The 12,098-nt window shown below is 38.8% G+C and overlaps 1 protein-coding gene across 6 annotated transcripts in view; it reads left to right on the top strand.

The window, feature by feature from the left end:
• Positions 1–12,098, top strand: part of Kif1b (kinesin family member 1B) — a 138,420-nt gene that overhangs the window by 67,304 nt on the left and 59,018 nt on the right. For 5 of the 6 annotated variants that reach the window (XM_059255389.1, XM_059255390.1, XM_059255391.1 and 2 more), the window contains one exon: positions 17–89. In XM_059255389.1, the coding sequence (XP_059111372.1) occupies positions 17–89 (73 nt within the window). Of the gene's footprint in view, positions 1–16; positions 90–5,657; positions 7,786–12,098 lie in introns of those variants that run through there. The other variant, XM_059255394.1, reaches the window with a different exon arrangement.

The following is a 12,098-nucleotide window of genomic DNA, read 5'->3' as shown; positions in this document are numbered from 1 at the left end:
TTTGTTTTGCTTCTAGGCTACAGGAAATGGAGATCCTATACAAAAAGGAGAAGGAGGAAGCTGATCTTCTTCTGGAGCAGCAGAGACTGGTAGGAGTCTGTCCTGAATCTGCAGCTATTGGGAAGGGCATTTGCTCTCACACCTGCTAGCAGGCTCTCATTGGTGCCACCCATTCACTGTCATTGCTTAATGAACTGTCATGTATCTTCTGGCAATCTTAGTCTGGGAAAACATCTATAGAGGTACTATTTTGTACCTTTTATTTCTTCAAATTAGATCATCTGTCACAGTCAAGAGCTTTTTGAAGAAATAATGAGAGCTTTTATGATACCTTTGCCCTTTGGTAGTGCTTTTTGAGTATGTTCCAACAGTGGTCTTTTGAATGATAATAACTGAATATTGAATTTGGTGGGAGTTTGCCTTGGTTTTGTTTCTGGCCACTTGATAGTACTAATTCTCTACTCTTAGGCTGACATGGGGATTGTTCTTGTGCTGGGCAGATTGGTTTTTTGTTTGTTTGTTTTGTTTTTTGTTTTCCAAGTTAAACTGTGTCTAAAAGTGTTGCTGCACAATTGCATGTTTTAATCCTTTTCTGTTCCCCTGCATGGAGTCTGAATTCTCAGTAAGGTTCTCAGTGGCTTTTGTGGTAATAGTGTAGTGGGGAGCTGCACACCATCTCAGACAGGAGAGAGACGCTCCTGACTCTGGGTTGAGAAAGGTTTTGGATAAGCAGTTGGAAAGTCAGTTGACCATGCTAGCTATAATGGGTTAGGATTTTATGATGATAATTGGTTTCCCAGGTTTTATAAAAATGTCTTATAAATAAATTCTTCTTAGTAGATTTTAATATTAAATCCAGCCATAAAGCCCTGATAGTAAGAAGTTCCATAATGCTGGATGTTGTGGTACATGCCTTCAATCCCAGCACTTGGGAGGCCGAGGCAGGAGGATCTCTAAGTTCATGGCCAGCCTTGTCTTAGTGAATTCCAGGACTTCCATAGCTACAACAAGGGGGTACTAGTAAGAAATCAGGGAGAAGGATCCTGGATTCTTCCCTTAACATGAAATGCAACATATAAGTTACAGCCTTATGCTACACTCTGTCTGTTGGAGAACTATTGCATTGCGGTCTGTGAAAGCCAAGATATTAAGTAAAAGCAGCCTTTATCAGAGCACGTGGTTCTTGGCAGTGGGTTAAACCAGCTAATTTATTATCTTTAAAATTATAGTGAAGCCCTTAAAAATATGGATTGGAAGACTAAATTAAGTGTTTGGAACAAGATAATATCAATGTTACAGGGAAAGTATGTCTAGTAGCTTACTTGGCTTTGGCGTTAATGGTTAGGGCTTGAAAGGTTTGTGACACATAAAGGAGTTTTTTATCATAATTATGTAGTGTAACCTAATAACATTCCTCTGATGGTCTGTGAGACATCAAAGAGGAAAGGTGTAATTAAGCACTATTTATTAACAGTAGTGTCTCATATTTGAATGTATGTTGCTTTGTAATTTACAAAGAGCTTTAACATCTATCATTTTACTTGATCCTTGCACCAGCTCTGTTTGGTAGATGTGTATATAAATGAAATATATAGCATTGCCCTTAGTTTATAGTTAAGGCTGAAAACAGTGTTTTTGTACATACATACATTTTAAAAATTTGCTTCAGTAGTGGCCTTACATACCTTCTAAATCATGTATCTAAACCTTAAACTTGAGTCTTCTAACTTAACGTCAGTGCCTCTCAATCACTGGGAATCCTTTTAAAATATAGGTAGTGATTGAGGTCTGTGGGTGGGATCTGCAATTCTGAGTTTCTCAGAAGTTCCCAGGTGATAATGATGCCAGTGGCCTTGGGAGCACATTTGAGTAAGTAGGCATTAAATAATAACTGTGTCTCCTGCTCTCCATTGCCAAAAGTTGATGATTGTTTTATGCCTTGACATAAAAACCCTGATGGAGCCCAACATGGTGTTGCAAAACTGAAATCCAGTTACTCCAAGGCTGAGGCGAGAGGAGCACGAGTTTATAGTCAAGTTTGCATAGCTCAGCAAGACACTGCCGCCTACAGATAACTGTAGTTCAGAGGACAGGGATTACCTAGACACTGCCTACAGATAACTGTAGTTCAGAGGACAGGGATTACCTAGACACTGCCTACAGATAACTGTAGTTCAGAGGACAGGGATTACCTAGCCTACAAGAGCTCTGGGTTCAGTCCTGAGGAAAGAAAGGAAGGCAGGGAGGAAAGGAGAAAGAAATACTAATAAAGGGAAAGTAAATTGTCTTTAAGATATGTTTAATGTTGGTTTTTCGGGGGACAGCCATAGTCTGCAAGTAATGAGGTTCTAGCTGTCATTTGTTCTGTTTATTCTAATGGTAAGCTAGGGGAGTAAGAGAAGCTTCCTAATAGCAAGGAAGTTGCTTTCCATTCAAAAGTCTAGCTGTCTTCTACTGAAGTTTCTTGACCTTGAGAGGAACTGATAGCCAACACTTTCAGCCTAAAGATTATTTACCAGTAATGATACTGGTGGAAAATGTGGTTTTATGATTCTGTATCGGGCAACCACATGTGCCCTAGAAAGATTCAGAGGATATGAAGTAATACTGTTTTCACTAAATATTTATTAAAATACTCATAAATTATTTTTGGATATCAATTATCAAATATTTAGTACTATAATTTTTAACATAGTGACATTAAAAATTGGAATTCAGAGTTTACAGGATGGCTCAGTGGGTAAAGGTGCTTGCCATCAAACTTAGTGAGCTGAATTTCATCTCTGGAACCTACATGGTGAGAGGAGAAAATTAATTCCTGCCATTGTTCTCTGATACCCACACATGCACCATGGCATGAGCAGCCTTTCATATGCACACAATACATGTACATGCATGCACATATATGTTTCTTAAGCTTCTAAAATTGGAATTCATGAATTTCTGTAATACTGGCTCCCCAAATTCACTCACTCTTGTTTCTGAGCATTCCCTTACAGTCAGTGCTCTTGTACACCTGTGTGTCTGTCTTCCTTGCACTTTCACACCTTTCCTGTCTCTTCTCTCTCTCATTTGCATATATTTTTTCACTTGTAGACTTTTCAGCAGGCCAACTATGCACTTGAAATATATAATATATAATATATAATGAAAGTGGATGAGTCATCCACTTAGTGACGGGAAAATTATGACTGCTTGATTTTAATTTTTTGAATTTATGTGGACTATTATATTTCTTTTAGAGTTTAAAGGTATTTTTTATTTCTCAAGTCTGACACTTAAGTAATGATTAGAATAGTTGTCATTTCCTAAATTCAGTAATATTCACTTTATCCCTAAGCAGTTATAAAAGAAAAAAGTGATAGTTCTGTGGAAGATCAAAGGCAGTTTGTGTTCTATAAAACTAAGTTTAAGCCATGTGGCACACGCCTTTAATCCCAGCCCTCGGGAGGCAGAGGCAGGCGGATCTCTGTGAGTTCCAGACCAGCCTGGTTTACAGAGCGAGATCCAGGACAGGCTCCAAAACTACACAGAGAAACCCTGTCTTGAAACACCCCCCCCCCAAAAAAAAAAAAACCCAAACTGAGTTTATATATATATTTGGGGGAAAGCACTCAAGCTAGACATGCTTTTTACTCTTCTCTATTGATGTCTTGAGGTTGGGAAGAAGGCTCCCTCAGTAAAGTACTGCTGCACAAGCATAAAGACCTGAGTTCAGACCCTAGCCTCATGAGGGGCAGAGACAGATAGTTCTGTTTCTCAGGCTCACTGGCTGGCCAGCCTAGCTGAACTCATGAGCTCAGAGAATTCACCTTGGACCTTCACACATGTAAAACACACACACACACACACACACACACACACACACACACACACACGATTAGCCTTCTGCTTTTCTCATTTGTGGTGCTGGGGATTGAGCCTGGGGCCTTGCCCATATTAGGAAAGCACTCTGTCACTAAAATATACTGAAAACTCCCACCACTCTGCTTTTTTAAACTAAAGGGAGAGGAGGGGACAAGAGGATGGCACAATGAGTAAAATATTTGCTCTGCAAGCCCGAGGACTTCTTGTGTGTGGATCCCCAGCACACATGTAAAACCCAGGCATCGAGGCATGTATCTATCTAAACTGGGGGAGGAGAGCCAGGTGGATTCTGGGGTCTCATAGCCACCCAGTTTATTTAGTCCAAAGGGTCTCATTGGGCACCAGGCATGCGTATGGTACACGGACATACGTGAAACTGTTGTAAAGCCAGTTCACTATTTTAAGCCTAAGTTTAATTTTTTTCCTTGCGTTTGAAAAGAAGTAATGCTGCAGCTCAGATGACTGAAAAGACAGTTGAAGTGCGTCCATTTTATATATGCAGACTCCATTCTTTGTGTTTATTGGCAGCATTGTCACTTAAAAGTAATAGTCCCCAAGTGGATGTAAATCCCATGGGTTTTCTAAGTAGAAAACATGAATTGTTTTGTCTGTAGAATTTTTGATGGTTGGTTTTTGTTGGAGGACAATCTTATACTAAGCCCAGGTTGTCCTGGAACTTGTAGCAATCATCCAGTCTCAGACTCCCACGTGCTAAGACTATAAATGTAAGCTCCCCAAGCCCAGCTTCTGGAATACTCTGTTATACTAGAGGTGTAGAGTGCTTGCCTAGCAAGTACAAGGCCCAAGCATCCTCTCCCATGGAAACAGGTTTAAAATACACTATTACTTAGGAATTTTAAAATTATCTTTAATGAAAGACTGTACCTCACTTAGTTAATTTTTATTCTGGTAACTTCTCAAAATTTTAGAGGGAGGTTATTATTGGTTTCATTGTATAAAAAATAATAATAACCTGTTATCCTTTTTTTAAATGCTTTGTTCTCAGAATAACAAACCTTAATGTACAAATGAAGTGGATTAATTTACTATGCAAAAGAAAGTGGCAAGTCTAGTATCTGCTTCTAGAAAGACCAGTTTCAAAATCCTCCCATCCAACAGGAAAGGGAATTTGGTTAATAAGAACCTTATATGTTCTGCAAAAAGGAGTTCTTAGCACTTTTAATATCATCTCTGTTCGCTTCTTTCTCTACTTTCTATCTAACTTTTTTCTAGGGTTGCTCATTTTAGTAAAGCTAATCCAAACTTGGCATCCTGCAGTTTTACTAACCTTTGTTAATCTGCCTGCTCGTCACATCTTTGTGTGGCATCCGTGCTCACTCTTGGGGAAGAGATTCTGGAAGAAGCAACAGCAATAACCAAGGCAAATGTGGGGAGTGGCTGCATGTTGTTAGCATGTGTGGGACGTGGGCTTTCCCTGTTTTCTGGGCATGGCAGAAGGGTTATCTCACACTAGTTCATATGACTAGAGTGAGAGATTAACAGCCCTCCAAGAAGTATGGTTTATTTACCTCAGGAAGTAGAAATTTGGATCAGGACTACAGACACATTTATATTAATAGTAATCCACATATGCATAAGTCTTAGTAGACTTCCCCATCTAGGTTTTGTTTTTGCTTTTGCTTTTTGTTTTTATTTGATTTCTAGTATTTTGTTTTGTTTTTTAAATTTGGTTAAGGCATTTTGCTTGCTTTTTCTTCAATTTGATTTTCCTTTTTTACATTTTAATTTTGGTTATTTGGGGGCCATTTTTTTATTTTGTTTTTCCAAAGGACGCGGATTCTGATAGCGGGGACGATTCTGACAAGAGGTCCTGTGAAGAGAGCTGGAAACTGATTACTTCTCTGAGAGAAAAGCTACCTCCTAGCAAGTTACAAACCATTGTTAAAAAGTGTGGCCTTCCCAGCAGTGGAAAGAAACGAGAACCAATTAAAATGTATCAAATCCCTCAAAGAAGGCGCCTGAGTAAAGATTCCAAGTGGGTCACCATCTCAGATCTCAAAATTCAGGCTGTTAAAGAGATTTGCTATGAGGTTGCCCTCAATGATTTTAGGCACAGTCGGCAGGAGATTGAGGCATTGGCCATTGTTAAGATGAAAGAGCTTTGTGCCATGTATGGGAAGAAAGACCCCAATGAGCGAGACTCTTGGAGGGCAGTGGCCAGGGATGTCTGGGACACTGTTGGAGTAGGGGATGAGAAGATCGAAGATATGATGGCCACTGGGAAAGGTGGAACAGATGTAGATGACCTGAAGGTTCACATAGACAAGCTGGAAGATATTTTGCAAGAAGTCAAAAAGCAAAATAATATGAAAGATGAAGAGATCAAAGTCTTAAGAAATAAAATGCTCAAAATGGAGAAAGTCTTGCCATTGATTGGATCTCAGGAACAGAAAAACCAAGGAAATCACAAAACAAAAGAGCCTCTTGGTGCTGGTGCTAACAGCATCTCTGATAAAGATGTCAATAAAGGAGAAAGTGGAGAACTTGACAAAGAAGAACGTGTTTCCCAGCTGATGAATGGTGATCCAGCTTTTAGACGTGGACGTCTACGTTGGATGAGGCAAGAGCAAATACGTTTTAAGAACCTGCAACAGCAGGAGATAACAAAGCAGCTACGTCGGCAGAATGTACCCCATAGGTTCATCCCTCCTGAGAACCGGAAGCCCCGCTTTCCCTTTAAGAGCAATCCTAAACACAGAAATTCTTGGAGTCCTGGGACGCATATTATTATAACAGAAGATGAGGTTATTGAGCTGAGAATTCCAAAAGATGAAGAAGGAAGAAAAGGATATAAAGAAGAAAGCCAAGAAAAAGTTGGTAGAGCGGCTTCTAAAGATCCCCAGTCAGCATGGGGCTCCCAGGGTATAAGAAGTCAAGATCATATCCAAGTTAGTAAACAGCATATTAACAATCAACAACCACCACCTCAGCTACGTTGGAGAAGCAATTCTCTCAATAATGGCCAACCGAAAAATATGCGCTGCCAGGCAACTGCCTCCTCAGAGTCATTAAACTCCCACAGTGGTCACCCCACCGCTGATCTACAAACTTTCCAGGCCAAGCGTCATATTCACCAACACCGTCAGTCTTACTGTAATTCTAACACTGGAGGTCAGTTAGAGGGCGGTACAGCCAATTGCTGTCAGAAGCAGACTGACAGGTCCAACCACTGTAGCCAGTTTGTGACACCTCCAAGGATGAGGAGACAATTCTCAGCACCCAATCTCAAAGCTGGTCGAGAAACCACAGTATAAGTAAATTACTGGACAAACTTGAAATTGTAGCAAAGCAAACAGGCAGTGTTAACTTTAGCTCGTGGATTGTGTTGGTGCATCATGATTTTAATGTTGTGTTCCTACAAATACTAACTGGTTTTTATTGTTAAAATGTACAACACTGGTAAACGTATTGACACCTCCCTTTAGCTTGTGTATTATCAGTGGGCAGGTTCTAAAATTTGGTATAAAACATCTAGGCTCTATATTTTTCTGATGCTTTCCTCCATGGTGCCTAGATTATTAATGCACTTACACTGGTTTGTCTTGTTTTGGTGTAAGTTTTGTTATTTTTTTATAGTACTTAGAAATTGATTTGATATCCCAAAAGACCTGCCACTTAGTTTATGCAAACAAACACTCAAAAGAGGAACTTGATATATAGAATAAGTGCTTCTTATTCCCTATAAACATGAGAAAGTGGCTTAAAAATAACATGCAACTGTGTGGACACAGCTTTAGATTACACCTCGATGTCTATTCTTTTCATTAAATATAGTTGGCACTTTTACAAGCTCAGACCCAAGATCTTCAGACACATTTTGTCCTGCACAGTCTCGCATCTTAGACATCATCATCTTATTCTATATTTTTAAGGAACTGATCCAGTATCCTTTTTTTTTTTTTTTTTTTTATCTCCAAGACAGGGCTTCTGTGTGTAGCCTTGGCTGTCCTGGGAGTTGCTCTGTAGACCAGGCTGACCTCAAACTCACAGAGATCCATCTGTCTCTGCCTCTATCCCATGTGCTGGGATTAAAGGCATGTGCCACCATTGCTGGACCCTGACTCAGTAATTTTCGTGTATCAGAATATATACAAAACTTGTCATAACTCTAAAATCTTTAAATTGGCATTCTCTGGGTTTCTATTAGATTTGCATTTTGAAATTTACTATCTCACACATAGAATGTTCTATATTTGCTAAAACTATGGCAACAGAAATATCAACAAAACTTTCGTGTGCTTCAAGCAATATCTTTATATTTCTAAGAAGATCATCTGGTGAGAGAAGGAGATGGGACATGGGAAGAAGGCTGATACTCACCTCTTCGTTGCCTTTTCCCACTAGCTGATGAGATAATAAAACTTAACTGTGGTTGAGTCTGGAGATGATATATATATATATATATATATATATATATATATATATATATATATATATATATAGTAACCTGTTCTTTGGTCAACAGTAGTAATGCTCACAGATGCTCAAGCAAGGAAAGATAAGTCTTGATGAACATTCACTATCAATACCTCACTTCACCATGTTGTGGCTGCATTTGCCTCAATGGAGAACTCTCTTTAAATAAAAAAGAAAGAAAAAGAAACAGTGGATTTTAATGGAAGAAAAGAATGGCTTTCTATAAACGTCTTGATCTCTTGCACTTGTCAGAAGCTTTCCTAAGAGTCAGCATGAAGAGCTAGAGATCACCAGACTAGACAGTGTTGAAGATTCCTAAGTCACACCCAATCATCTGCCGAACATCTGTCTCCCCATGGCATGAGAACTTGCAGCCAAGAGCATAGCACTCAAGGAGGCCTTCTAGACTGGGATTATGTACTGATTTTTTTTTTTTGGGGGGGGGTTGTGTGTGAGTGCTATGCTTTAGTAGAGCACATTAGTTTTCATTGTAGTGGGCTTTTTTCCACCCCCTCTCTTCTAAGAAAATGTCTTAATGCTCAGAAAGTTGCCTCCAACTTTTTTTTTCCTAAAAAAGGAAATTTGGGGAGATATTTTTGCTTTCATAGCTAGAACAGTTCTAGTCTTCAGTGTAAGTTTGTATGGCAGATTCAACTTGGGTGAATGATACTTGCTATGTGTTGACTTCCTTGAGATGACAATCTGTGCCATTTGGTTTGAATGTACTCTTGGTAGGCTACTTCAAGTCAGTCACTTCAATGCATCTATGTTGTCTTTCCTTTTCACACATAATTATACTGACTTTGGGTTTTTTTTTTTTGTCAAGAATTTCATTTTTTAAAATGAAAAGTACTAATTACTTAGGTTCTAACTCTACCAAAAAAAAACTTGAAATAACATATTTCTGATTAATATAGTTTGACTTTTAGTTATAGATAAAACACCCCCTTTACTACTAAGTACTAGAGCGAGTTAACTTCCTACTGTTGACGTTGGAATGAAGAGTTCTGTAACATTATCATGTACAGATGTGGGTGCTGGTATGCCCACAGGGATAGTCCAAAGAATTAGCTTTGTTCTTCACCTGCTAATCTAAGTATCCTCATATTACTGATCAGACATCTAAAAAAGCCCTTAATTTTCTAGGTGACTAGGAAAGAAATGAACTAAGGTTTGACTGCTAGTGATGTCCTTTCATGCATCTCAGAGTATTTACCTTAGAAAACTGCACAAAATTGCTTGATTGAGTCACTGAACAAGTATATAGCACCATTATGCTTTTATGGGCCCTTATTACTCTGTTAAGACAAAGTCTCATTGATTTGCCCATGTTGGCTTCAGACTTGCAGTCCTCCTCCTGCCTCAGCTCCCCGAGTTGCTGGAGTTAGAGGTGTGTGTCACCAGGCTCTGTTTGTTTTTGTTTTTTTATGGTGGTATCTCTCCCTCAGCTTAAATTAAACAAGACCAAAGAGAAATTGCCTTCATTAAAGCATTATTTTATTGTGAAAATATTCCTAGGTGTTGTCATCATTAAATGGGGAAAAGTGTTTATGCTTGGGAAATTATATAATGATCTGGCATTACTGAGACTGAATTTTCCAGACCAGAATGTAACTCTATGGACAGTTAGAAAATCTGATTAATAAATTTAAACCAAAGGGCCTTTCCTTTATTCTTGCTTCTGATTCTTTTAGTACAGCAAGTTGTTTATTACATTGAAGTGACTTGAAGTGACCTTTTGTGCTTTAGGTATCAGATACTGAAAACAAAGCACTGACTTTGCCACACCAATGCCTGAATTTTTAAATGCTACCAGATTACAGGAAGTTACACAGGCTTCCCAAGGTCAGCTGCTGTACCTGGTGCCTTATTGGTCCTTTGTTGACTTGCCTTAATGTTTTACACAGAAGCCTGAGAAGAGGGGAAGCTTCCTGTGGTCTGTGTACCTTGATGAAGGAGGCTTAGGTTCAGTGCAAAGCAAGCATGTGTTCTGTATTGTTACAGACAAATTCATTACAAACAATTCTCATAACTGGTTGATATCATCTTCCCCAGATTTTAAAATCTGCTCTAGGTAAACTTAGTTTGGTCCACTTTAGGTTGTGAAATGTGTTGTTTTTCTTATTATTAGTGTAAAAAGAAGTTGTGAATCTTCTTGTTGATGAACTGTGGTTTTCTTCTCAATTTCTTAAAACAATGCTTGAAGATTGAGTGTAAGACCTGCCTTTCAGAAAGGGAGAGTTAGTTTGTAATGTTAAGAAAATAAAGTCCTCATTAAATAAAAGTTGAAATGCTTTTTGAAGTGTGATTTATCTCTGTGGAGGAGGGAAGTGAAACAAGGCTGTGCTAATTAATCAGTCTGCTCCTGACCCGTATTTACTGCCTTGTCATCTGAAGATAGTCATATGCCAAATATCATATATATATATATATATATATATATATATATATATATATAAATAAAATTTTTTTGTATGGACTTCATTATTTTCAAGCTTTTGCATTTAATGTCCTTTTCAATTTTACAAAATTGGGAGCTACAGGATATAGCTAAGTGGTATGCTAGCACTTAACTTATCACACAAAGCCCTGGGTTCGGTCTCTGGTGCCACAAAATGATAAGAAAACAAATAATTCGTCTTACATGAGAACTTTAAATAAAATCTCTTCATATATGAGTAAGATTAATACTTTTTTATTTCAGTTAACATTAAACTTTTCCATTTTTCTTCATTACATATCATGATTTGAAATTCTTTTAAGTGATGTACCCTTTCTCTCCCCTTTAACCTCTGCTTTTCTCCACTCAGATTATTGTTAGTTTGCTAAAGATGAAATAGGACAAAGCAGAATTGTGATTTTTGTTTTGTTTTGTTTTGTTTTTCTGGAGCTGAGGAACCCAGGGCCTTGTGCTTGCTAGGCAAGCACTCTACCACTGAGCTAAATCCCCAGCCCCGATTTTTTTTTTTTTTTAAATGGGTCTTGTTAAAAATAAGACTTTAAGCCGGGCGGTGGTGGCGCACGCCTTTAATCCCAGCACTCGGGAGGCAGAGCCAGGCGGATCTCTGTGAGTTCGAGGCCAGCCTGGGCTACCAAGTGAGTTCCAGGAAAGGCGCAAAGCTACACAGAGAAACCCTGTCTCGAAAAACCAAAAAAAAAAAAAAAAGACTTTAAAAGAATTTGGACCTAGCGGATTTTTCAAATTGGAAAATAACACAGTGTGTGTTACAAATCAGAATACAACATATGCTGGCCGGGTGGTGGTGGCCTTTAATCCCAACACTCGAGTGGCAGAGCCAGACGGATCTCTGTGAGTTCGAAGCCAGCCTGGTCTACAGAGTGAGATCCAGAGAGACCTTGTCTCGAAAAACCCAAAAAAAAAAAAAAAATACAACATATGCAACTGATATGCGTGAGTTCTTAATATGAAATATTGTGCTTTATGAGAGATGCAAAGCTTGACTTGTTCTGTACCAGATCTCATATCTTTCCCTTCTGCTCTGGGAGAAACTAGTGGAGTTTCCAAGACCACTCACTAGTGTCCTAGTGCATTATGATATATGCAGTAATGGTTGTGTGGGCAGAGTCACATACAGAGACTAGTGGGAGATGAGGTTTGTGGGGGAAGAAAGCTTTAAGCCCAGGGCAAGTCCCACAGTATAACCAAGAATTTTCCAAAATAAAAAGAACAAGGGAGGGAAGGATCAGAGTGGAAGAGACCAGGTCAGCATTGGGGAAATGTGAATTACTGGGGATAGTCAGAAAGCCATATCTGTTGTGGTGGGCAAAAGACA

The sequence above is a fragment of the Peromyscus eremicus genome, chromosome 2 (genome assembly GCF_949786415.1).
Source record: "Peromyscus eremicus chromosome 2, PerEre_H2_v1, whole genome shotgun sequence".
NCBI classification, from domain to species: Eukaryota; Metazoa; Chordata; class Mammalia; order Rodentia; family Cricetidae; genus Peromyscus; species Peromyscus eremicus.
Note: the sequence above shows the minus strand (reverse complement) of the source record. Positions and strands in the feature narration are given on the sequence as shown.